The sequence below is a fragment of the Alnus glutinosa genome, chromosome 6 (assembly GCF_958979055.1).
Source record: "Alnus glutinosa chromosome 6, dhAlnGlut1.1, whole genome shotgun sequence".
Lineage (NCBI taxonomy): Eukaryota > Viridiplantae > Streptophyta > Magnoliopsida > Fagales > Betulaceae > Alnus > Alnus glutinosa.
Window position 1 is genome coordinate 19024243 of NC_084891.1, and position 27661 is coordinate 19051903.

A 27661-nucleotide genomic window follows, 5' to 3' on the forward strand; every position below is an offset into this window, starting at 1 on the left:
CCAGTCCCTCTCGGCCCATCTCCCTGTTGCCTGATAGAACCTCTTCGAGTCCACCTAAGTCAGCCCATCCTTTGCAGTTTCCCATCAAGAGGCCCAAGTTTCTGTTTAAACATAAGGCTGGGTCGGTTCTGCGACCTATTCCTACTCGCCAGTTCTCGCTGGACGTGGGTGCATCTTCTTCTGCTGGGCCGTCGAAGCCGTTGGGTAGGTGTCCGGCCATCTCGAAGGCTTCGTGTAAACCAAGTCCTCCCAGTCGGGTGTATCAGCGTCGGAAGTCACGGAACCGGTCTTCCTCGACTGCTTGGAGAGCTAAGCCGGGACTAACTATACCGGAGACTGGATCGAGACAGAGCAGGGAGAAGGGGGAGGATTCTACGAGGATTGGGGAACAGAATTTCTCTCCGGCGTCCGACGAGTTGCTGCGTGGTGGGTTAGGAGTGCCGAAAGTTTTTCAGCCCGCTGATAGTCAGTTGGAGGAGCTAGCAGTTTCTGGTCTTGGGCTGGAATCTAACGGCTACTGTCAGTCTGGGCTGGGATCTACGTTAGCTGGAGAGGCCATCGTTCTAGGAGAGAAGGGTTCTGTTGCTGAAATGGGAATCAGTATGGAATTGTCGGCAGAGGATGGAGGGCTGATGTTGGCTTCCCAGGTAAATAGCTCGCTGGTGAATGCTGGACTGGGCTGGTCTGGGTTTGATATGGATGCTGGGGCTCAGAGGCAGGAAGAAGGTAGTCTTGAGCTAGTTTTTTTCTCCTCTTCAGAAGGTAAAGTGGGACTCGAACCAGAAGCTTGTTCAGGGGGATCTCTAGTGGGGAAGTGCCCCTGGGAAGGAATGGTGGCTGAGAAGGGTATTTACTATACTGAAGGACTCTTGATGCAAGATAAGGCTAGGAATGGTGGGGGGTTGTTAGAGAGTTATGAACCGATTGTTATTACTCCTTTGGCTGTGGAGGATGTAGACGGGCAGAGGGTGTCGCCTAGATGGGTGGTAGAAAGAATTAAGAGGTTTTATTCTACTATTGGGCTTTCTTGTGGTCGTTTTGAGGACAGATTGCTGGCTTTGTTTGAGGAGATTGAAGCGGATAGAGACCTCTCTTTGGCTGAACTGAAGACTAAGCCTTCGCCTGCTAAGGGGGTGAAAGGACAGAGGGAACTAAATAGGCTATCCTGGTCTATGAATTATGAGAAAAGAGGGGAGCAGTCGGACAAAGGAAGGCAAAAGGGTAGGGGGCCATCTCGCTTTTATGACGCCTAAAATTTTGACGTGGAATGTTAGAGGGATTAATGCAATCAAGAAAAGAATGGAGATTAGAGGGCTTCTAAGGGTTTGGAAGGCGGATATTGTTTGCTTGGTGGAGACAAAGATGGCAGTTATCTCAAGGGAGGTGGTTCGAAGTTTATGGGGCTGCCTTTATGTTGATTGGTGCTATCTAGGTGCTAATGGAGCGTCGGGTGGAATTTTGTTAATGTGGGATAGAAGGGTGGTGGAGAAAGTGGAAGAGTGTATTGGTAGATTTACTGTTGCATGTTCTTTGCGTAACATTGGAGATAATGTTGTTTGGGCTTTTGGGGGGGTTTATGGTCCGAATGATGACAGGGAGAGGAGGGATTTGTGGGATGAATTAGCGGGACTGATGAGTTGGTGGGAGATGCCTTGGTGTATTGGGGGAGATTTTAATGTGGTTCGTTTTCCTAGTGAGAGATCTAGTGGTGCTGGCTTTTCTGCAGCTATGGAAGAGTTCTCTGATTTTATATTCTTGCATAATTTGGTGGACCTTCCCCTTGAGGATGGCCAGTTTACTTGGTCGAGTGGCCAGGAAGATCTAACTTGGTCGAGATTAGACAGGTTCTTAATTTCTCCGGAGTGGGAGGATCGTTTTCCTGAAGTTTCTCAGAGGAGGTTGACAAGAATTTTCTCCGATCATTTTCCTTTGTTATTGGATTGTGGCACAAATAGAGGAGGAAACAGGTATTTTAAGTTTGAAAATATGTGGCTGAAATACGAGGGTTTTGTTGAGCAGGTGAAAAAGTGGTGGATGTCTTACGAGTTTTCGGGTCTTCCTAGCTTCGTTTTGGCCAATAAACTGAAGGCCTTGAAGGCTGATTTGAAGAGATGGAATGAAGAAGTGTTTGGTGATTTAGGGAAAAAGAAGAAAGAATTACTGGAGGGCATTCGAGAGCTGGAGTTAATCGAAGAACAACGTGGCCTAGAGGAGGTTGATAAAGTCCGAAGGGTAGATATGGCGAGAGAGATGGAGAAGACCCTTCTTTTTGAGGAAACTAGCTGGAGACAAAAGTCTAGAGCTTTGTGGTTAAAGGAGGGGGATAAGAACACAAAATTCTTTCACAGAGTGGCCAACTCACATCGTAAATTCAACCAAGTGGACTCTATGAGTATTAATGGTATAACTTCCAGAAATCCTGCGGAGATTAAAGAGCACTTAGTTCATTTCTACAGTAATTTGTACTTGGAGAATTGCTCGTGGCGGCCTAGGGTGGAGGGCCTATCTTTTTTATCCATTGAGGCGGAGGAGAGCATTTGGTTAGAAAGAGCTTTTGAGGAGAAGGAGGTGTGGGAGGTTATCAGGGATATGAATGGTGACAAGGCGCCGGGTCCTGATGGTTTCACTGCGGCTTTCTTTCAGAAGTGCTGGGATTTTTTAAAAACTGACATTATGGATGTTTTTGCAGAATTTCATTCTCGATGAAAGTTTGAAAAGAGCTTGAATGCTACGTTTGTCTCTTTGATCCCTAAGAAGACTGGTGCCATGGATGTCAGAGATTTTCGCCCTATTAGTTTGGTAGGGGGGGTTTACAAGATTATCTCAAAGGTCCTTGCCAACAGATTTAAGTCCGTTGTGGGCAAGATTATCTCCAACACTCAGAATGCGTTTATCGGAGGTCGACAAATTTTAGACTCTGTGCTTATTGCAAATGAATGTGTGGATAGTCATATTCGATCGGGGGAACCTGGACTCCTATGTAAGCTAGATTTGGAGAAGGCTTATGATCATGTGAATTGGGATTTCTTGCTATATTTGCTTCAAAGATGTGGTTTGGGGGGAAAATGGAGGGATTGGATACGTTTTTGTATTTCATCGGTGAGATTCTCCATTCTTGTTAATGGAACCCCTTCGGGTTTCTTTAATAGCTCTCGGGGATTGCGTCAAGGAGATCCTCTTTCTCCATTGTTGTTTGTGGTGGTTATGGAGGCGTTGAGTCGGATGTTGACTGCCGCATTGGACCAGGGTAATTTGACAGGGTTCTCAATGGGTTCCAGTGATTCAGAGGCACTAGTCGTGAACCACCTGCTGTTCGCTGATGATACTTTGATCTTTTGTGGAGCCCAAGAAGAACAAATTCGCCACCTGAGATGTATCTTCTTAGGATTCGAGGCAGCCTCTGGGTTGAGAATTAATCTAGGAAAATCAGAAATTGTCCCAATTGGTGGGGTAGAGGAGGTTGATAGGTTGGCCAATCTTCTTGGATGTAGGGTTGCCTCTATGCCTATGACTTACTTGGGTTTGCCGTTGGGTGCTTCTTACAAGTCCAATTCTATTTGGAATGGTGTTATTGAAAAAATGGAAAGGAGGTTGGCGGGTTGGAAGCGGATGTACTTGTCGAAGGGTGCCCGGTTGACTCTTATCAAAAGTTCGCTCTCCAACATTCCAACTTATTACCTTTCTTTGTTTCCTATGCCAGTGAGGGTGGCAAATCGTCTTGATAAAATCCAAAAGGATTTTCTTTGGGGAGGCATTGGTGATGAGAAAAAGTTCCATCTAGTGAGTTGGAAGAAGATCTGTACACCTTTATACGCAGGTGGGTTGGGAGTTCACAATCTCATCCAGTTCAATCGAGCGCTCTTGGGTAAATGGTTATGGAGATATGGTAGGGAGAGAGAGGCTTTATGGCGTTTGGTTATTGATGCCAAATTTCAGAGTATTAAGGGCGGGTGGTGCTCGAAAGAGGTCTTGGGTTCCTTTGGAGTGGGTGTATGGAAACATATTAGGAGGGGGTGGGAGGATTTCCGCAATTTTGTTCGTTTTGAAGTGGGGAGTGGAGCTAATATTAGTTTTTGGCATGACCGGTGGTGTGGGGATAGTTCCTTGAAGCAATGCTTTCCAGCTCTCTTTTGTATTGTAAGGAACAAAGACGCGACGGTGGCGGATAATTTGGTGGTCCGTAATGGTGTAGTTCAGTGGAATGTTCTTTTCACAAGACATATCCAGGATTGGGAGTTGGATATGGTTCTCTCTCTCTTCGACCGATTATATTCTACTTCGATTCGTCATGGTGAGGGTGACAGATTAGTGTGGAATCCCTCTAAAAAAGGTTTATTTGAGGTGAATTCCTTCTATGTAGAGCTCTGTAGGGAAGATGGCCCTTCTCGTCCTTCTTTTCCTTGGAAAAATATTTGGCGTGTTAAGGCTCCAACTAGGGTGGCTTTCTTCGTATGGTCAGCAGCTTTGGGCAAAATTTTGACTCATGATAACTTGCGTAAGAGGAATGTTATAGTAATGGAGTGGTGTTGTCTTTGCAAGAAAAGTGGGGAGTCTATTGATCACTTGTTGCTTCATTGTGAGGTAGCTCGAGCCCTGTGGAGCTACGTTCTTAATTTATTTGGGGTTGAGTGGGTTATGCCACATTCGGTGTTGGAGTTATTAATTAGTTGGGGAGCGGCTATTGGGAGTCGGCAAGCGAAAGAGGTTTGGCGGTTAGCTCCTCTTTGCTTGTTGTGGTGTATTTGGAGGGAGCGGAATGCTCGTCTGTTTGAAGATGTAGAGACTCCTATGGTGGAGCTAAGGAAGCGGTTGCTCAACACTTTATACTCTTGGATAGCGCCATATCGTAGTTTGAGTGTCTTTACTTTTGTAGACTTCTTAAATTTACTTTCTGTTCGACCCGCTTAAGGGCTCTCTTGTATACTTCCCGTGTATAAGGGTTGCGCCCCTTAGCGCTTTTCAATAAATTGCTATTACCTATCAAAAAAAAAAAAAATGTGGTGTCTTTGGAAAGAGTAGAACGCAAGGAGTTTTGACGTTCATGAGAATGGAATATTAAAGCTGAAGAAGATGATGATATAATCCCTTTATACATAGAGAGTAGCATGGAATAGTTTGCCTATTTCTAATTTTTTTTAGTTTTTGGAGTTTTGTTCTTCTTTTTCTATACTTTAGGGGTGCTCTTGTATATTTCATGTATACTAAGGTTACGCCCCTATGCACTTTTAATGAATTTACATGACTTATAAAAAAATAAAAAATAAAAATGTAATTACATGAGTAAAATCAACTAAAAAGAAAGTGATATTTTTTGGAAATATATTAAGGCAAAAATACTGTAGAGTTCCCTGGACTTTAACCTTTTATCAAATCACTCCCTAGGACTTAAAGTTTATCAAATCACTCCTTGAGGTATGCTCTGTTATCAACTCACTCCTTGAGGTATGCTCCGTTATCAACTCACTCCCCCTATACTCCTTCTGTTAGCTTTTTTAACCGAGAACAATGGCACGTAGGCCCATCTCATATCTAATAAAATTTTGACACATGTACATATTGATGAGTCACCACCACTAATTAACTTCGCCACATCATTTAAATGTCATATCATTAAAAAAACAAATAAACAAACAAAAATAGGAAGTCAAGAAATAAATAGAAAAATTAAAAAATAAAAAATAAAAAATAAATAAAAATTGGTTGAGGTGACCAAACCACCCCCAAATTGGCCTTTCAGGATGGTTCGACCACCCCAACAACCTCTCTTTTTTCTTTTCTTTTCTTTTTTCTTTTCATTTTTTTCCTTGCCTTTTTCTTTCCCCTTTGATGTGGCATTTTTTAAAGGAAAAAAAAAATGCAAAATCAATCCTTATGGTTTGCATCTTTATAGGATCAATCCCTATGATTTGAATTTTTGGATCATCGACTTTGCTCTGGGGCACCAGGTATTTTATGTAAATTGAACATTGAGAAGGCATATTATCACGTAAATTGGGAGTTTCTGCTTTATTTGTTGGAGAGATGTGGCTTTGGGGAGAGATGGTGCGGTTGGATAGCTCATTGTATTTCTACAATCCGTTTTTCCATTATCATTAATGGGTCACCATTCGGGGGGTTTTAGTAGTTCACAAAGACTAAGACAAGGGGATCCTTTGTCTCCTTTATTATTTCTACTGGTGATGGAAGCTTTAAGTAGGATGTTGTCTGCAACGGTAGAGCGGACTCCTTTCTGGGTTCCCTGTGGGCTCGAGAAATCAGGAGGAAATGATAGCGTCTCACTTGTTATTTGCATACGACACTTTGCTTTTTTGTGAGCCTAGCGTCGAACAATTCCGAAACTTGAGATGCTTGTTGCTTAGTTTTAAAGCGGTATCGGAGTTGAAAATTAACTTGTCTCAGTCTGAGATTGTTCCAGTAGGCGATGTAGGGGATGTGGAGGGCTTGGCTGGCATTCTTCGGTGTGGTGTGGCTTTGTTGCCAGTAAAGTATTTGGGTCTTTCTTTGGGTGCTCAGTATAAGACATCCAATATTTGGAGTAGCATTATTAAGAAGATGTAGAATAGATTGGCGGGGTGGAAGCGGCTGTATTTATCAAAAGGCGGTCGGTTAACGTTGATCAAAAGTACTCTTTCTAACTTGCCCACATATTATTTGTCCATCTTCCCCATTCGAGTGAAAGTGGCTAATCATTTGGAAAAACTTCAGAGATATTTTCTTTGGGGAGGTATTGGTGATGAATTTAAGTTCCATCAGGTGAATTGGTCAAAGGTATGTACTCCTAAGGAGTAAGGTGGGTTAGGGGTGAGAAACATGCTTCAGTTTAATCGAGCATTGCTGGGTAAGTGGTTATGGAGGTTTCCTATGGAAAGGGATGCATTGTGGAGGAGGGTCATGGACATCAAATATGGTAGTATGAGGGGTGGTTGGTGTTCTAAAGAGATAGGGGGACCCTTGGAGTGGGAGTGTGGAAATGTATAAGGAGGGGGTGGAATGGTTTTACACATCAAGTGCGATATGAGGTAGGTGATAGTTCTAAAGTGTTGTTTTGGCATGATGTGTGGCGTGGGGAACTACCTTTGAAGATCCTTTTACCATAATTGTTCACTATTGCATGTGGTAAGGATGCATAGGTGGAGGAGAATATGTAGACCCAAAAATGTAACATTCTTTGGGGTATTATGCTTATTTGACCTATGCATGATTGGGAGGTAGAAGTGGTCTCTCGATTTTTTGAGTTGTTGTATTTTCAAAAAGTAAGGTATAAATGGCGAGGATAAAATTTGTTAGATCCCATCAAAGAGGAAGTCATTTGAAGTGAAGTCTTCCTATCAGGTTTTGTGTACTCTTGTACAGTCCACTTTTTCATGGAAGAGTTTTTGGAAAGTTAAGGTTCCCCTGAGAGTGGCATTCTTTGTGTGGACGGCAACTCTAGGAAAAATCTTAACCTTGGATAACTTGCGTAACAGGTATCTTATTGTGATAGAGTGGTGTTGTATGTGTAAGACTTGTAAAGAGTCCATCTATCAACTTATTCCTTCATTGTGAGGTTGCAACAGAGATATGGAGTGCGTTTTTTCAGCTTTTTGTGTTGTGTGGGTTATGCCTCGAAGGGTGAGCGAGTTGTTGGGAAGTTGGAGGGAGAAAATGAGCAACCGTATGGCGTTGCACTTATGGAGGAGGGCTCCACTGTGTTTGATGTGGTGTCTTTGGAGTAGCAGAATGCAAGCAGCTTTGACGATAGTGAGAATGGCTTGCTCAATTTGAAGAAGTTAGTGCTACAAACCTTGTATACGAGGATAGTGACGTGGAATACTTTGTTTCTACTTTTTCTGAATTTTAAGATTTAGTTCTCATTTCTCTATGGATTAGGGGTATCTTGTATACATCTTGTGTACTTAAGTTGCGCCCATTTGCACTTTGAATAAATATACATACATTATTTGACCAAAAAACAAATTAATTAATTTTATACAATAGATTATTGTGGTTTGCTTCTATATAAAAATGGGCCTTGCTAACCAGAGTTAATGCCACGTGGCCCCTTAGACACATCATCACTAATGATATATTGACACGTGGCAATCAAACCTAAATTATGAATATATCCTAAATAAAAAAACTAAAAAAGTAATTGCAAAATTAAATAAAAATTAAGGTTAAACACCTTTTTGGTACCTGTGGTTTAAAATTTTTATTTTTTTGCCTCCTATGCTTCAATTCGTATCACAGATGGTACCTATACTATGGGAAAAAACGGAGATGGTAACTCCGTCCAAAAACTAACAGTTGTCCACGTGCTCTTAGGTGTTGACATGTGTCCTATCCAGAGAGAAGAAGTGTGGCTCAGCCACCCCCAAGAGCAAAAGATTGGCCCTTAGGGGTCGTTCGGCCACCCCCAAGGGCCAAACCCCCTTACACTTTTTTTTTCTTTCTCGTTTGGCCTTGGTGGTGACTGAACCACCCCCATGGCCCTTAGGGGTCGTTCGACAACCCCAAGGGCCAAACCCCCATACTTTTTTCTCTTTTCTATTGCTCTTTTTTCATTTTTTTTAAATTTTTTTAAAGCTTCTAATTTTTTTAAGTTTTATTATTTGAAGTTTTTTAATGTTTTTTTAATGCATAGGACACGTTTCAATACTTGAGAATAGACACGTGTCAATATATGTCAACACCGTTAGTTTTTGGACGAAAGCATCATTTCCGTCTTTTCTCATAGCCCAAATACCATCTACGATACAAATTAAAGCACAGAGAGCAAAAAACAAAAACTTTAAACCACATGTACCAATACCCTATTTAACCCTAAAAATTAAAAAGAAATTAAAGGAAGGGTGGCAGCTGGCCTCCCCTCACAAAGGGGTTGTCAGCCACCCGTCTCCTATAAGGGTGGCCACCCCTCATCTGGGGCGATCATCTCTTGGCCCACCGAATGAGGGGTCGCTGCCCCTCACTTGGGGTGGCCAAGGAATGGTCGACCCTCTCCTATGAGGGGCGGCCATCCCTTAGCCACCAAAGGTCACCTAGCAATCTCTTGGCCACCCCAAATGAGGGCACCACCCTTTGGCCGTCCCAGATGAGGACCCACTACAGCTTATCTTCACTTCTTCGTCTCATTCTAGCTGAGTACAACACCTGAAAAAATGAGGTAAAGACATCTACATCTCAATCATAAGCCGCTCTAGCAAAGTTCACATTCTATTGGTTGGAACCACCATAGAACTCCAAGAGAGCCACAACAGAGGCACCTTTTGCACGAGCAATACCAAATAAATCTGAAAAAGCCTCCTTTAGACCCACATTTCCACACCACTAATCATGCCAAAATCTAATCTTGGAGCCATCTCTCCCACCTCAAATCTGGTACAACACAAAAATTTCTCCCATCATTTCCTGATATTCTTCTATAATCCCACCTCAAACACTCCAGAAGACTCAAGAGAACACACCCCCCCCCCTTCTCTCATGAACTGTCAAATTAGAGTCCACCAAACCTCTCTCTCAACCTATAGCGCCACAACCATCTACCTAAGATCACAATTGAACACCAGCAAATTCCGAACCCCCAACCCTTCCTTAGAGAGCGGCAAACAAACCTTCGACCAGCTAACCAAGTGATATTTGAACTCTTCACCTAATCCACGCTCACCAGGAGAGGAAAGAAGAAGATGAAATACATAAGCAAATTGGCAAAGGTGCTCTTAATAAGGGTAACCCAACTACCCTTTGACAAATACATCATTTTCCAACTAACCAACCGACTCTTTATCTTCTCAATAACACAGTTTCAAATATGCTTGGCCTTGTAGGAAGCCCCCAACCGTAGGTTGATATACTTTGCCGGCAAAGAGGAAACCCCACAACCTAGAATTCTAGCCAACCTTTCCACATGTAAGGCAAAACCATTTTGGAATGCAACACTAAATATTCTTTTTTATTTTCCTAGATCACTTGATTCAGCATGATGGTGGGTAAAAACATTTGAAAATAAACAGATAATATCACCAATTTGATCAAGATTTGATACACATGTTTAAGTGACATAAAAATTTTGGTTGAGTGCTCAAACTATATATGAAAATGGTGTAAATCTTCAAGAACTAGCCGTTGTTTCACCACGTAAAGAGATGAGGTTTCTCGAAAATGTACTAGAAATTTCTCCTAAATTAACAGGTATTAGCTTCAAAACTACAACAAAAATTGATGGAAAAAAAAATGATTTTGTTGAATCAAAATTCTACAGAAACACACAAGAGGAAAGCAAAACAGAAAAGAGATCAAAGCAGCTCCCAAAAGATGAAACTAAGTATAGAATACATGGGGGGAAATAGGAAAGGAAAAAGAAAGGAATTGATCTCACATTTCGTGTCTCAGTAGTTCGATTTCTTCCTGAGGCAATAACTTTCCCATCCTCCACAATCACACACCTGGTCATGATATCAATAGCTTGAATGAGGAATAATGTATTTAAAAAATGAAACTCCAGATTGCAAAATAAGCAAAAGTAACCATCTGAAATATATGATTAATAACTTAACATAGACCCATTTTAACAACTTCAGGACACGAAAAGATTCCTAAAGCTGATATTGTAAGGTAAGAGTTTTTTTTTCTCAATTTCCGGTCCTCGCATAAAAAAAGGTCCATCTTCACAACACAGTTTACAGTGTCATACCACCAACCCCTTCATATGTGAAGGAGTAAATGACCTGAAGATCAGATTAACATAAGCCTATCTCTTAAGCAAGGTTATAGGCAAAAAAATGCAAAGCAAAGTTTGAGTAGCCACCTGGAGTGCAATATGTGAAATTTATTCATTTATTTGCTTTTCTTTTTTCTTTTTTTCTTTTTTGATAAATAAGCAAAATTTTATTAAAGAAATAAGCGTAAGGCACCCCTAAGTACACAAGAAGTATACACAGGAGCAATCACAGCTAACCCACAAGGGCCACAACAACCCAACAAAACCCACAAAACCTAAACCCTAGAACCCGAAAGATACACCCAAAAACAACCCGCAAAGGAACCCAAACAAAAACGCAAGGAAAAAAACCAAGGGCCCGCAATAAAACCCACCAAAGCTCACAACCCTACATCATGTGAGCCTTGCCTTTCCTACGCCTAGAAGAAGCTTCAACGTTGCCATAATTGATGGAGCTTTGCAAATTCAAGAACTCCCTCTTGCCTTTGGATTTCTGGCGCGCTATCATCTTGTCTCGCAGAAAATCTTCTTCCATGGCATCCTTGATAGCCAAGGCCTCCTCTCCAAAATCATCATCCACCGCCCAATCCAAGGGCAATTCATCCCAAAAATCAACGTCCTCCTCCCAGATCACAATCTCCCCGTTGTGATCAAAACCGATAGGCCAAGCACGAGATTGAGAAAAACCATTTTCCTCAACGGTTGAGGGAATGATACAATCTCTCGGAGGGAAGGAAGAGCCTACCACCCCATGCTTTTCTTTTTCTTTTGGGACACAATGTGAAGCTAATCTTGAACTCAACTCATGCTCCTAACAACATAAATAGCCCCAGTCTGACACAATTTACTCAACATTTGTCAAACCTTGGCTTGGCTCGGCTATAAATAATCTCATGGATGTTGTCAGCAGGAAGAAAAAAAAAAGGGAACCTGAAGCCATATACTAAACATTCTTAAAACTCATAACTCAAAGTCCAACTCACCAAATGTGATGGTAAGTGTTTTCATATAAGAGACTTATAAGGCCATAGCAGCCTGAAATATTACAGAGTATAATTGATAACAGGCATGCATGCAATTTTAGGGAGTATAGTTCACAAGGTTAGTAAATATCTATTATAGAGCAAAAGACAAAAATATTTCTAAAAATGCTTATTGTAGAACCATTCATACAAAAAGAAAGCAAGGATATGCAAACTTGGAATGTTAAACCCCCAATTCTAAAATTCCTCTGAAAAATCAAAACGTAGCATGATAGGCAATATTAAATAAAACTGACAACAGCTTACCCAACAGGTACTTCAAGGCTGTCCAAAGCAAGCTTTGCCTGCCACATGAGAAGGCATGAATGAGCAGTAGAGAAACAAGTACACTTCCAGAAAGCAGAACACTAGATAAAACAACTAAAGATAAAACTAGAACACTAGAATAAACTAAGACTACACAATAACAGAATCAACACGATGCTTTAAGTTGCTTTCAGCTAATTAGCCAATCCCTCAGCAGAGCGGGAGCAACCAAAAGCATCTGCAGAGCGAGCCACTAACTAATAATAGCTACAATGGACACACCAGACTTCTTCTTCTTCTTTTTTTGTTATGTATGGACACACACCATACTTGATCCTGTATGAGGGTGTATGGAGCGGCGCTTTTTCGTTGAAGCGAAGTCCTTTCTCTTCTCAGTGAAGGAGAATGAGGCAGGGGTGCGACTGGAAGAGAGACGAAAGGGTTTTGCCAGTGCGGTGTCCCTAGGTCCTCACTGTTCAGTCTGGCTGATTGCGACGGTGGAGGTTGTGTTGCGTAACAGTGGGTTGAAGGACTTTGTCAAATCATTTCGGGAAAGTGAGCAAGGGCTTATTTTACTACATGAGGGACGCGAAGGGCGGGGATGGAGCCAGCTCGGTGGGGAGCTGTGTAAGGCAGTGGATTTCCTTGAAGCCTGTGCTCAACTGCTTAATGGTAGTTCTCTTTCGGTGGGGAAGAAGATGGGGGTGAAGGACAAGCATGATATGGGTGTGGGTAGGCCGTCGTATGCAGTGGTACTGCGAGCGGAGATCAGGAATCCCATGCCTGAAGCTTCCAAGGCAGTGATTTGTGGGTGGTCTGGTGGGTATTGCTCAGTCCCTTGATGATTTTGGGGCAAATATCCAGTTTGGCAAGGATTATGATCTTGGTTATGAGCTGGAGTTGATTCATCGGATGGGTCAGATGGGTTTGGAACCGCTGTTGGAAGTGGGTCGGTAGGCGGTGGACTATTTCATCCAGGAGACACATCCAATTGATCCCCTGGACAAGAACCTTCGTGACGCTATGCTTGATCCTCTGGGTAAGAACCTCCATGTTGTTGATGGCTGCAATTCTCGAGATTTCAAATTGTGTTGCTCGGCGTGCTGCATGACTAGGGATACAGTGGGTGTGTAGGTTAAGTTTGGTGTTATTAGGAAGTTTCTCGAGCATTTTGGGGAGTGGGTCAGCGTGCTTGACCATTTCTCTAAGGTTCTGGATTGGGCTTGTGGTCATGCTTGTAGTTTGGGCCTTAGGTCCACTTTTGTGCTTAAGCGTAAGGTGGGCAGTATTGGTGCAGGCCAGGCACTTAAGAAATATAGGTATGTTTGTAAAAGGTTCCGAATTCGGGCTGGGCTGTTTGTTAAGCCCAATGTCAAGAGGGTTAGTTCAGCTACGAATCTTGTGGTTGCCCCTCCCTAGAGGTTTCGTCTTCGGTTGTTTTGGAGGATCCTTTCCCGTCTGAGGGGCCGGTTCCTTCTCCGGAAGCCTGAGGTTGTTCTTTGGGGTGCGATTCGATGCCTTTTGTGCACGTGAATTTTCTCTTCTCATCAGAGGTGACATCTATGCCGGCTAGGGAAGACTTTTTTTGGTCAGAGAGGTCAGTTCAGTCACCGAAAGATCTAGGTTGCTCGTTGGGGTGCTTGTCAGGTGCTGTTTCGTTACCATCTGAGCATGATAACTCCTTCCTCTCCTCGGAGCACAATAACTCCTCATTAGGAGATTCGTCTTCCCCTGGTGTTGCTCCGTCGGGTTCTAAGGTTGCTATTGATGGGTCTGTAAAGTTTGATGCCACTCTTTCAGGGCCGGCTGCCTTGAGTGAACGTCTTCGCCTCTTGCTCCCCGTGATGTCAAACTCTGGGGGACCAATATAAGAGTTGGAATCCAAGTCGGTGCTAAAGTTTTCTCGGAAGTGGAAGGATGCGCAGCTATACAAGGATTTGTTAGCGGAGTCTGTGACAGCGACCACCGCCTCTCATTCTCCATTGGGTCTCCATTCTTCGCTGTCGATTGAGACTGTGGCGGTCAGGAAGCCTCCAGTCAATCTTTTTTGACGTGGGTTTCTTCTCCCGTGCAATCCTTCAGTCGGCTAACCTCCGCCTTGTGGTGTCGGGTGCCCTCCTCTGTCTATAGAAGTGGGTGAATCTTTGAAGAGATGTGATTTTAAAGGGGTTGCTGCTTTCTATTTTCAAAAGCTGGGGGTCTCCCATGCAAGGAATGTGAAGGCCTTTTGGGACTTAATGACTCAAGTTGATGAGGAGCAGCATCAAGAGCCTTCAGTCTCCACTACTAAGCTTAAAGGGAATAGAGAGGTGAAGAACTTAGAGTGCTCGATTAATTATGATGCTAGGGGTTTTGGTTCTAGCCTGGGTAAGGCAAGAGGGCCCTTGTTGTGATGTAATGTTCTCTGAGTTTTGTGGGTTAATTCTGTCAATTGACAGCACAGCTGTCCATAATTGTTTCCTTATTTTTAGCCCACTATTGTTTCCTTATTTCTCCATCTCTTATTTTGTATTGTTAGCATATATATTTGACAGAATATAGTTTACATGTATAGGGCTAAAATCATGTGGGATCTTATTTCCTTTCCATGTATAGAATCCTTGTAAAGTCTATATAATATACAGAACTCAAGGCTAAAGGTAGCCATTCACATAATATTTTGTCATGTTATCAGAGCCCAATTGCTAAGTTTTTTTTTCCCTGCTATTTTTTTTTCTCGGTTCTCGGTTTCTGGTTTGGGTATTCACCGCACAGTGGTCTGTCACTCTCGGCACAATTCTCTTGGCTCAAGTCTCTCGGAACGGTTTTCTGCAGCTTGTGTTGGTGTTTTCGGCAGCCTCTGTTTGAGGTCTCGGTGGTTTTTTTCTCGGTCACTGCTGGGTAGGCGGTGCTGTCTTTCTCAGTGGTTTTCTCAGCACTTCTCTGGGCAACAGTGCAGTTTGTTACTCTCGGTAGATTTCTCGGCAATCCTCTCCTCTCAGGTTCTCTTTATTCTCTATGGATCCTGCTCCTGTGTGTTAAGTTTACAGGCACCAATTATGCTACCTGGGCATTTCAGTTTGAATTTTTTTCTCAAGGGCAAAGCCCTTTCGGGTCATATTGATGGCACGGATGTTGAATCATCGTCCACTTATGAGAAATCTAAGGCTGACGGGTCTTCCTGGGCTGTGCTGGATGCATGTATCATGTCCTGGCTTCTTGGTTCAGTGGAGTCTCATATTGTCACTCACTTGAGGCCCCATCACTCTGCTCAAGCCATGTGGGCTTACTTGAAGAAGGTTTATCATCAGGATAATGATGCTCGTCGCTTTCAGTTAGAACATGCAATTGCCATGTTTCAGTATAATAGTCTTTCCATTCAAGACTATTACTCGGCTTTTTTGACTCTTTGGCATGAATATGCTGCTTTGGTTACCGCGGAAGTTCCTGTTGCTACCCTTTCCACTATTCAACTCTTCATGCTACTACCCAGCGTGATCAGTTTCTTATGAAACTTCGTCCAGAATATGAATCTGTTCGCTCCTCTTTACTGAACCGATCTCTTGTTCCGTCTCTTGATGTTTGTTTTGGTGAGTTACTTCGTGAAGAACAACATCTTAGTACTCAAGCTATTTTGGAGCAATCTCATGGCAATTTTGGGGCTGCCCCTATCGCCTTTTCTGCCCAAGGTCGTGGACCACCTGTGCATTCTCGAAACTTGCAATGTTTCTGCTGCAAGGAATCTGGGCATATTGCTGCTAATTGTCCTAAAAAATTCTGCTCTTATTGCAAGAAGAAGGGTCACATTATCAAAGAATGTCGTATTCGTCCCTCGAATCGTCCAGCCCAAGCATTTCAGACTTCGGTTCTTGCCATGCCTCCTGCCGCTCTTGCTACTCCTCCTGCACTAGATTATTGCACTTTCGCAATGGTGCAACAGATTCTCATTTCGGCCTTATCAGCAATGGGGTTTCAAGGTAATCATTCCCTTAAACTCTAGTATGTGGACTCGGCAGCTTCTAATCACATGACTCCTACTCACACCGCTTTGAGTCGTGTGCGGCCCTATGATGGTCACTCTGTTATTCAGACTGCCAATGGCAGTTCTTTGCCAATAGCTGCGGTCGGAGATGCCTCTTCTACGCTCACTGATGTGTTTCTTGCTCCTCAGCTTTCCACGAATCTTATTTCTGTTGGCCAATTAGTTGAAAATAATTGTGATGTTAAATTTTCTGGTGATGGTTGTGTTGTGCAGGACCAGATAACGGGGGAGCAGATCGCAAAGGGACCTAAAGTGGGGCGCTTGTTTCCACTATTTTTGCCTGTTCTAGTTTCTTCTATTAAGTCTTTTGCTTGTAATAATGTTTCCAATCTTAGTATGGTGTGGCATCGTCTCTTGGGTCATCCCAATACTCAGATCTTATCTCATGTATTGAACTCTGATTACTTGGTAATAAAAACAGTTATTCTCTCTCTCTTGAGTGTGCTTCTTGCAAACTTGGTAAAAGCAAAATTCTTCCCTTCCCTTTGCATGCTAGTCGGGCATCTCACTGCTTTGATCTTATCCATAGTGATGTTTGGGGTCCTTCCCCAATGAGTTCACATGAAAAATTTAAATACTATGTGACTTTCATTGATGATCATAGCAGATTTACTTGGGTCTGCTTTCTTCGCTCTAAATCTGATGTCTTTCGTATTTTCACTAAGTTTTTTGCGTATGTTGCCAATCAGTTTTCCTCTTCTATTAAGACATTACGCACCGATTCCGGTGCTGAATATTTGTCTACTGAGTTTCAGGCTTTTTTGGCGTCTAAGGGTATTCTTCATCAACGTTCATGTCGTTCTACTCCTCAACAAAATGGAGTAGCCGAACGCAAAAATCGTCATCTCCTCGATGTGGTACGTACTCTCTTGTTAGAATCTTCTGTTCCGTCCATGTTTTGGGTAGAGGCTATGAAAACTGCTACTCACTTGATTAATCGTTTACCTTCTCAAGTCCTACATTTGGAGTCTCCCTATTTCCGCTTATTTGCAAAGCATCCTAGTTATGACAATCTTCGTACTTTTGGTTGTGTATGCTTTGTTCATTTACCTCCTCATGAGCGACATAAATTATCTGCTCAATCTGTCCGTTGTGCTTTCTTGGGATATAATGTTTGTCAAAAGGGATTTGTTTACTATGATCCTATCTTACATCGTACTCGCATTTCTAGGAATGTTATTTTCTTTGAAAACCAACATTTCTTTCCTGTGTCCTCTTTGCCATCATCTTCTACTGTGGTTCTTCCCTCCTTTGAGGAGTGGGTCTCAGATCTTCCTCCCGTCAATTCACGATTTAAACCAGGTATTGTGCATACAAGACGCTCCCGCTCACAGTCTCTTCCGGTAGCTCACCCGGTATCTGATCCTACCACGCTCCAGATTCAGTCAGTGGCAGCACCTCCTGTGCCTTTGGTTCGTCGCTCTTCTCGAGTGTCTGTCCCTCCAGATAGGTATGGATTTTCTTCTTCCAGTGGTGGGAATTTTATTTTAGCTCTTACTGCTACATTGGCTAATTTTGATATTCCCAACTGTTACTCACATGCTGCCAAGCATGAGTGTTGGCGACATGCTATGCAGGAAGAGATTACCGCTCTATCTAGAGGCCAATCACACCTGGGACATTGAGCCTTGTCCTCCTACTATTGTGCATCTAGGATGCAAATGGGTTTACTCAGTCAAAGTTCGATCTGATGGAAGTTTGGATCGTTACAAAGCTCGGCTTGTTGCTCTTGGGAATAATCAGGAGTATGGTGTCAATTATGAAAAGACCTTTGCTCCAGTGGCTAAAATGACTACTGTTCTTACGATTCTCGCCCTTGCTGCTTCCAGTGATTGGCCCCTACATCAGATGGATGTTAAAAATGCTTTTCTTCATGGGGATCTTAAAGAGTGTATTTATATGAAGCCACCTCCAAGATTGTTTCCTTCTCCGACTTCACATGTGTGTAAGCTTCGTCGCTCCCTTTATGGTGTCAAACAGGCTCCAAGGGCCTGGTTTGATAAATTCCGCACCACTTTATTACAATTTTCATTCAAGCAGAGCAAGTATAACACTTCCTTGTTTCTTCGGAAATCCGACATGGGTATTGTTCTTCTATTGGTTTATGTTGATGATATTGTGATCACTGGTTCCGATTCAATTTTACTTAACCAGCTCAAAACTCATCTCTCGGAGTCCTTTAATATGAAAGATCTTGGATCTCTCACATATTTTCTTGGTCTTGAGGTGCATCGTGGTCCCTCCGGCATTTCTCTCAATCAACATAAGTATGCTAGTGACTTGGTGGCTACAGCTGGTCTTCAAGAGGCTCTTTCTGTCGATACTCCCATGGAATTAAATGTCAAGCTCCGCAAAGAGGAGGGCGACTTACTTGCTGATCCCAGTTTATACCGGAAGTTGGTGGGTAGCCTCGTTTATCTCACCATTACTAGACCAGACATTTCTTTTGTTGTCCAGCAAGTCAGCCAGTTCCTTCAGACTCCCCGTCATCTACATTTGACTGCTGTCCGAAGGATCATACGCTATGTTCACGGTACTTCTACCCGTGGCTTATTCTTCCCTGCCAGCAATTCTACTCGTCTTGCCGCTTATAGTGATGCTGATTGGGCTGGGTGTGCAGATACTCGTCGCTCCATCACTGGCTGGTGTGTGTTCTGAGGTGATGCCTTGATCTCCTGGAAAAGTAAGAAGCAAGACAGAGTCTCTAAGTCATCTACGGAATCTGAATACCGTGCTATGTCCCTTGCTTGTTCAGAAATTATTTGGCTTCGTGGTTTGCTTGCTGAGTTAGATTTTTCTTTGACCGACCCTACACCTCTACATGCCGATAATACCAGTGCTATTCAGATCACGGCCAATCCTGTCTATCATGAGCACACCAAGCATATCGAAGTGGATTGTCACTCTATCCAGGAAGCCTTTAAAGCTAGGATTATCACTCTTCCTCATATTTCTACTGATCTACAAATTGCAGATATCTTTACCAAGGCTCTCACTCGTCCTTGACATTGCTTCCTAAGTAGCAAATTGATGCTAGTTGATCACCCTACATCAATTTGAGGGCAGCTGTCCATAATTGTTTCCTTATTTTTAGCCCACGATTGTTTCCTTATTTCTCCATCTCTTATTTTGTATAGTTAGCATATATATTTTACAGAATATAGTTTACATGTATAGGGCTAGAATCATGCGGGATCTTATTTCCTTTCCATGTATAGCATCCTTGTAAAGTCTATATAATATACAGAACTCAAGGCTAAAGGTAGCCATTCACATAATATTTTGTCAAATTCTTGTTGGGGTGTTTCAGTTTCCTCCTGTTTTTGAATTTTGAGGGTTTTCTCCTTTTTCTTTCTCTTTCCAGTTTTAGTGTCCTTTTGTATACTTCTTGTATGCTTAGGGGCGCCTTTATGCTTTTCATATAATTTCTCTGCTTACCAATCAAAAAAACTAAAGCTTACCGCTAAAAATGAGCCAAACTCTTTTTTTTCGTAAGTTAAAATTGAGTCAAACTTAATCTCTCAACTTCATTGGTGATTCATTTTATATGAACCTCAATATCTAATGCAGTTGTCCCCTCAAGAGTTTGTACAAACTGATTAAAATTTCCGGCAACCCAACCTTAATAAAAGCCCCAAAAAACACAAAACTAAGGAACTAAAAAGCCCAACAAATCCAATCATCATGAAGCACATAATAATTGTGAACAACTCAGGTTTAGCTCAAGAACTCTGCTCAGTCTTGGTCCAAGTTCAAGCATTCTCATGCTCATTTTATAAACTTTTTTTTTTTTTTTTTTTATAAGTAAGCAAAAATTTATTAAACAAAACGTAAGGCACCCCTAAGTACAAAGGAAACCCAAAAAAAAAAAAAAACACCCAAAAACAACCCACAGGCACACAACCGTACGTCATGTGAGCATTGCCTTTTCTACGCCTAGAGGAAGCTTTAACGCCACCATAATTGATGGAGCTTTGCAGATTCAAGAGCTCCCTTTTGCCTTTGGACTTCTAGCGTGCTATCATCTTGTCCTGCTGAAACTCTACTTTCATGGCATTCCGAATTGCCAAGGCCTCCTCCCCAAAAGCACTATTCAACGCCCAATCCAAGGGCAATCTATCCCAAAAATCAACGCCCTCCTCCCAAACCACAATCTCCCCGTTATAATCAAAGCCGACAGGCCAATCCCGAGATTGGGAGAATCCGTTTCTCTTAACAGATGAAGTAATGATGCAACCATTCGGAGGGGAAGAAAGTCCTAGTCCTACCACCCTGACATCGTTGACCTCCCAAGGTGAAGCGGGGGGACAAACACAGTCAGGCGAGGGTTGAGAAACCCCATCCTAAAAAGGCCCTGCTTCACTGGAGGCTCTGCAACCTTTTTCGCTGGAGGCTCTGCAACCGTAACCTTATTAACAACAAGGCATGTCAAATATGAACATAGGATAGCTCGCTTTGACATGCTTGCGAGCAGCTTGACTATCGAACTCATAATAAAATTATACAATAGTTAGTAGTTTATAATTATTTTCGCAATATTCGATCTATTTATTTGATTTTATTCATATTTTTTGGGAAAGTTTTATGCGAATACCTTCTAATTTTTTGTGGTTAATTTTTTTATATATATATAAATAATTCATTTCATTGAAAAGCGCAAAGGAGTGCAACCCTAATACACAAGATGTATACAAAGATAAAGTCCCACTAAAGGCAAAAAGAAGAACAAAACTTCAGGAAAGAGAGAGAGAGAGACAGAGACAGAGAGAGACGTTAGAAATCCAAGAAATATTAAAAGCCCCTATCCAATTAAAAAGGGAATTGACCAAAATGTTCTTGACCTCGTCCTCCAACTTTTTACGATCTTCAAAATATGTCATTCCGCTCTCCCCATATGGTCCACATTAGGCACAATGAGGCTATTCTTCACACAACTAGAACTGAATGAGTGCCCACCTGACCTCTCCAACATGCTAACAGGTCAATCACCCTTTCAGGCATAACCCATGTAACATCAAAAAGAGTAAAAAGCACACTCCATTAGTTCCGACCCACTTTGCAATGAAGAATAAGATGATCTATAGATTCTTCACTCGTCTTACACATGTAACACCATCCCACCACTACAACTCCTCTTTCACAAATTATCTAAGGTCAGAATCTTCCCAAGAGTTGTTGTCCAGATAAAAACTCACACGCAGAGGTACTTTAACTTCCCAGATACTCCTCCAAGGAAAAAAAGAAACCCCCAAAATAGATAACTCATGAAAAAACGACCACACCTCAAACTTCTTCCTCTTTGAAGGAATCCACCAAATACAATCCTCCCCACCTTGTCTCCATTTAAGGGAATACAACATCCCAAAAAAAGCAAGCACCACCTCTACCTCCCAATCTTGTACAGCTCGTAAAAAATGAACGTTCCAATGTATAACACCATTGGAAACCTGCAAATTATCCATGAACCTCGCCTCCTTACATAGCGCAATACGAAATAACATCGGAAAGGCACCCTTCAGAGAACGATCCCCACAGCAACAATCATGCCATCTCCTACTTCAAATCCAATAAATCTCGAGAAAACTCCCTACCTCTGCCTAATATGTTTCCACACTCCAACACCAAAAGACTCCTCAACTTCCTTAGCACGCCAACCTCCATTCGAACAACCATATTTTGCTTCCACAACCAAACACCAAAACGCTTCACTTTTTGTGGTTATTAACCATATCTAACTGAAAATTTAACAAATAGTTGAAAAATGAGTTAAGCTCAAACTCGATATTGAGCTTGTTTACGTCAATGACTAAAGCCAATCCGCACCCGAGCTTTACTAAATAAATGGTTAGCCAAGTGAGAGCTCAAATGGCTAAGCTTAGCTCAACCTTGAATTGAACTAGAACACTATAAGCAATGTTTGAACAATCAAATCTCGACTCTACTTGGCTCACTTGCGGAGGTAATAGAACACTCTAATATTCATAACTGGCAAACAACTGTTGCACGATCTTAATAAGTCTGAAAAAATTCTATGGGTGCATGCTTTCAATGGCAAAAGTTCTCTCAAACATGACGTGCTAAATGACAAGAGAAAGCCAAAGGGCTCTTTCTGTGATTACTGTCAAATGTAGAGTCTCTTCTCAACTGCGTTATTTGCAGAGTCTCTTCCTTCTGTTTGAAGGTGCTTCGGGTTTGAAGGTTAATTTGGCTAAGTCAAATTTAATTCCTGTGGAGAATGTAAATCAAGTGGGAAGGTTAGCCGGAATCCTAGGGTGTGGGGTTGCAACCCTGCCGGTGAAGTATCTTGGTCTTCCTTTGGAGGCTTCCTATAAGTCTACTCATATTTGGGACGGCGTAATCGAGAAGATAGCATTGATTGGCCAGTTGGAAAAGGTCATACCTCTCCAAGGGTGGTAGAGTCACCCTTATTAAGAGTACCCTCGTCAATTTACCTACGTATTACTTGTCTTTATTCCCTCTGCCGGGGAGTGTTGCTGCTCACATTGAGAAGTTACAACTGGATTTTTTATGGGGTGGGATTGAAGAAGAGTTAAAATATCACCTAGTGAGTTGGTCTAAGGTTTATACCCCAATTTCAGAGGGAGGGCTGGGTATCAGGAACTTGGTGATGTTCAACCGCGCTCTGTTAGGTAAATGGTTATGGTGGTTTGGGATTGAGAGAGATGCTTAGTGGAGAGTTGCAATGGACTCCAAGTTTGGCAGTTTGTGGGGCGGGTGGTGCTCCCTTGAGCTTGTAGGTGCATTTGGAGTAGGATTGTGGAAGAACATTAGGAAAGGCTAGGAAACTTTCTCTGGTTTTGTTAGATTTGAGGCGGGGGATGGGGTTAGGACAAAATTTCGGCATGATCTGTAGTGCGGGGATACAATTCTGAAGGAAGTGTTTCCTGTTCTCTTTGGTATTGCTCGTGCGAAGGATTCCTCAGTTGCGAATAATATGGAGATTTTGAGCGGTTCTACTCAGTTAAACGTGAGCTTTGTTAGAGAAGCGCATGATTGGGAAATTGATGTCTTTGCTTCCTTCTTCCAGGTGTTGCAATCAGCCATTGTGAGTAGAGGTCGTGCAGATAGGCTGTGGTGGGTCTCTTCCAAGAGAGGCATGTTCAAGGTCAAGTCCTTCTTTAGCTCCCTGGTTTGCTCTAAAGGTAGTCGCTTCTCTTGGAAAAGTGCGTGACAGACTCAGGCTCTTTCGAGGGCAGCTTTTTTTGCATGGTCGGCTGCCCTAGGCAAGGTCCTTACACTGGATAGTCTCAGGAAGAGGCATATTATCATAGTGGATAGATGTTGCTCGTGCAAGAGAAATGGAGAATCAGTGGACCACTTTCTTCTTTCGTGCGATGTGACTTCCGCTATGTGGAATTCTCTCTTTACTCGATTTGGTATGTATTGGGTTATGCCTAGAAGAGTTATCGACTTGTTTGCCTGTTGATGGAGTTCTGAAAGGCCGAGGGGTGTTGCGATTTGGAAGATGGTGTCAATCTACATTTTTTCATTTTTTTTTTTGTGTTTGAAATGAAAGAAATCGTAGGTGTTTCGAGGATTTGGAGAGTTCCATAGAGGATATTTTAGCTTCATTCTTTCATACTTTGTATCTTTGGATGGTGGCTTTTTTGTCCCTTCTATCGCTTAGTTTTGTTGATTTCATTATTCATTTTTCTCTTCCTAATTAGGTGTTTCCTTTTGTATACTTCTAGTGTACTTAGGGGCGCTTTACGCTTTCAATAAGACTAAATTTACTTATCAAAATTTTTTTTTTTTTTTTATAATAAGTCAATCTCATTAAAAGCTTAAGGCGCCTCTTAGTACACTAAGAGTATACAACAGAAAACGCCTAACTATACAACCAGGGGTGGAGCCAGGGGGGTCGAGAGGGGGCTCAAGCCCCCCCCCCCCCTCTCAACCTCCAAAAATGTTTATTACCCGTGGTAGAAAATCTTCTAGATGCCTGTTTGCCCCCCTCAACTGCAAAATCAGGGACAATCGAAACCCAGTCACGAAACTTCAGGGGCAAACTTCAGCTGTGTGGATGTCTGAAATTTTTCTGGATTTTAGGTTTAGCTTAGATGAAAATGGGGAAGAAGATGATGAGAAGTACGATGCCCCTTTAAACACACCGTTTTAATAAAGCTTTGGCGTTGGACTGTTTGTGGGCCACTGCCTTGGCTTCTTTCTTTCTTTTTTTTTTCTTTTTTTTTTTTTTTTTTTTTTTTTTTGTAAGTTGCCATACCTTCTTTCATTTGAGGCGTTAGTGGGCTTAGGGAAAGAAAAAAAAAAAAAAAACGTTTATAGGCCAAGGGGTTTGGTTGAGAGACCAAACTTCAACACTTTTCAAAAGTCCATACCTTTAAACTCTTCTAACAACACACTCTAAAGTATATACTTCCAAAAAACAAAAAACAAAACTAAAAAAAAAAAAGGAAGCAATAGTTAAGGCCTAAATCTAGAAGGAAAAGCTAGTCATTAACAGTGAAAAACAAAATTGAGAATTGAGAATTGCGATTTAGACTTATTAAAAATTCAAAATTGTCAACCAATTATGAAGACTCATCCAAGATAATTGAATAAAGTAACAGGCTAGACTAAGCGTGATAGAATAAATTGTATGTTACATTTATATCTTTTAAACAATAAATGAATTTTTTTTAGTTATATTTTTTAATATTTTAATTAATTTTTATTTAACTTTAGTTTTTTTTTCTTTCATACAAATATATAAAAATAAAAAATAAAAATCTTGACCCTCCTGAACCAAAATCCTGGCTCCGCCACTATATACAACACAAGTTGCTAACAAAAATTCTGCGCACAAATACAACACCTTTATCCATACAAAGAGAGAAGCATTAGGAAAATGGATTTTGGGAACCTAATTCCAAAATGTTCCTCCAAGTTAAAATTCCAGCTTTACTTAAGATACGTATTAAAATTTCAGGTTTGACTTTAGATAATTGTTTAAAAGTTTGATGAAGTTTCAAGACGAAGAGCGAATTCAAAGAAAACAACAGAAATAGAATAAGGCAATTTATTTGATTAAGCAACTCTTCACTTGAACTAGCCATCTCTATCTATAATGCATTGCTTATCCGACTTTTATGTGACTTTTACCGGAAGCTATTATAAATAAACATGTTTTTCATTATTTTTCTCATGTTGCGTAGGTTAGATAAGAACTAGGTAATGACTCTGTAACCCTCTACTTTTCTTTGTTTATTTTTTTCTTCTCTTTGAAAAAAACATAACCTTATATGCTTGTGTTGGAAAATAAAACCTCCAATAAGATCATAATCAAAAAAAAAAATCAAATAAGATTTTTTGGACAGTCACACAAACACATAACTAAACTTGTTTTTAGTTGCTCAAAGCATTCTCATCTGGCTAGCCAAAACATTTTGGCTACCCGGGATGTTTAAATGAGAGCAAAATGAGTCGCATCCAGCTTAATAATTTAGAAAAACATTTGGTGAGTTGCTAATAGTGCTCATCACTCACCAAATGTAAAAACAAATCATTCTTTAATCTCTAACATTCTCTCTCCTCTCAACAAAAATAAAAAAATTATTAAGAAATAATATTTAAATGAAATAGTAAAAGTAGATAGCTAAAACAGAGAATCAGATGTAGGTTCTTTGGAAAAGTGACTAGCTAAAATAGAAAAATGTAATTTTTTAGCTAACATGGAGACCAAATTTGCTGAGCTGGGTTTGAATGCTCTCACTTGGCAAACAACAAACACACACATGCAAAAACAGGTATTTAATGATGGTTTTGTTTGCTCGCTACCTAACAACCTGTTTTGTTGAAGTATTCCTCTAATCGTATTCAATTAGTTCTAAGTCCTCAACACAAATGCAATAAGTCCAAGCATAAATGAAAGGGCCTGTGCATTACCTGTTGCATTGCAAGTTCCATAAATGCAAGGGTTTCAGGAGAGCACTCTTCCCCAGGAGATGCCATCTAACCCAAAAACTAAAAACAAATGAATACCAGAACAAATATGCAGAAGGTTTGGTCATAATAATGGGAAAAAAACAGTCAAACATCATGTACATCAAATCTTTAAGTCGAAATCAGAGAAAAGGCTTACCAATTGTAAAATAAAAAGCTTCTCCTATTAATGGTAGTTGATTTATATGACAATCAGCAAAACAGTTCAGATAATTCAGCAAAACTCGCAATGAATGCTGAATCATCTTATTTTCCGTTTTCTTCTTCATTTCCATCTTTTAAATAGATATTTGATCCAAACAAAATATTAGTATTAAATACAAGCTAAACTACAGTAATGTACGTTTCGGCACAAAATTATAAAACAAGCAATACATAACAATATTTTATCAGCAACCCAATTCTTGACAAAAAATTCTGAAGCAAACCCACTTATTCTCCATCATATATCTTGAAAGCACAACAAAAAAATTACCGAAAACATGAAGCATAAACAAATAGTTTAATACTTAAGGTTTTCTTTTCAGCATTACTTTGGGTTCAAAGTCGAAACCAACTGATGTGGGGTCTGTGGCTTTAATTCTAGATGAAACGAGCAAACTCGTCAATGAAGGACACTGAGTGTGCCGGTGCGGTTAGCGTGGAGTGAACAGCGTGGCAGTGAAGCACCCAACATTTCACAACAAATTGAAAAATCTGGGGCAAAAAAAAAAAAAAAAAGCAAACAAAACAAATTCAAATGTTCGGACAGGGCTAAGGCAGTAATACCTGCTGATATTAGGATGCCCTTTGCTTTGAGAAAGGTAAGCCCCTTGATCGATCGTTTAAGGCAAGGAACTCGGTGATCGCAAGCTATGGGGGCTCCTTCTGTAGACTTGCTTGCGCCTTCGGCTGTGCCCGACAAACCCACTAGAGAGAGTGAGAGATTGTTCAACCAACGGAAGTGCAAATCAGCGATAAAACTTTTGACCCATTATGAGAGAAAAAGAAAAAATAATAAGAAAAAAATAATAAAAAAGTGAATGGCAAAGGAAAAGGGGCATCAAATTTGAAGAGACTTTTTGTTCAAAAAAAAATTTGAAGAGACTTTCTGACAAGAATTATTTTGCACAAATTTAAAAGAGCTCAATGCAAGATGGAAATGGAGGAGCTCGTTTGGCAAATCGATTTTTGTTTTTGTGTTTGAAAATTGTTTTCCAGAACAGATACAAAAAACCGTTTTCTGTTGTTTTTTCGTTAAAAAAATGTTTGGCAAACTATTTTCAAAAACAGTTTTTAAAATAGAAAACAGCACCCAAGGCGTTTGGACAATTGTTTTCAAAACAGTTTTCACTTAAGAAGAAAATAGAAAATTGTTTGACGTTTCTATATATTTTTTGTTTTCAATTTTTTGTTTCTATCCATTTATTAGGTGATTTCCAAACAGAATTTTGTCAAATTTATGTCATTAGACTTGATAGTGTGTCCCATATTTTTGGATAAACTTGTCCAATAAAATTAAATTAATCAACCATGAAACTGATTGACAAAAAATGATGCAAAAATGATTGACAAAAAATGATGCAAAAATGAAACATTAGCCAATGCTAAAACCAATTCTCAGGAGCTTCCTCCGGACAACCCCTCCCAGCATAACCACAAATCAAACTATTCCACGACACAACATTTCTTTCAAGCATTCCATAAAAC

The 27661-nt window shown here is 41.1% G+C and overlaps 1 protein-coding gene across 3 annotated transcripts in view; it reads right to left on the reverse strand.

The window, feature by feature from the left end:
• Positions 1-26578, reverse strand: part of LOC133870130 (tRNA-specific adenosine deaminase TAD2-like) — a 38413-nt gene extending 11835 nt beyond the window's left edge. Inside the window, exons 1-4 of one of the 3 annotated variants that reach the window (XR_009900640.1) lie at positions 26505-26578; positions 25916-25981; positions 11989-12026; positions 10358-10424 (exon numbers count right to left, since the gene is read on the reverse strand). Coding sequence is in view for 2 of the 3 variants with exons in the window: in XM_062307186.1 (XP_062163170.1) it covers positions 10358-10424; positions 11989-12026; positions 25916-25981 (171 nt within the window). In the remaining variant the exon portion in view is untranslated. Of the gene's footprint in view, positions 1-10357; positions 10425-11988; positions 12027-12313; positions 13124-25915; positions 25982-26504 lie in introns of those variants that run through there. The other 2 variants (XM_062307186.1, XM_062307187.1) reach the window with 2 other exon arrangements.
• Between the last annotated feature and the right edge of the window lie 1083 nt (positions 26579-27661).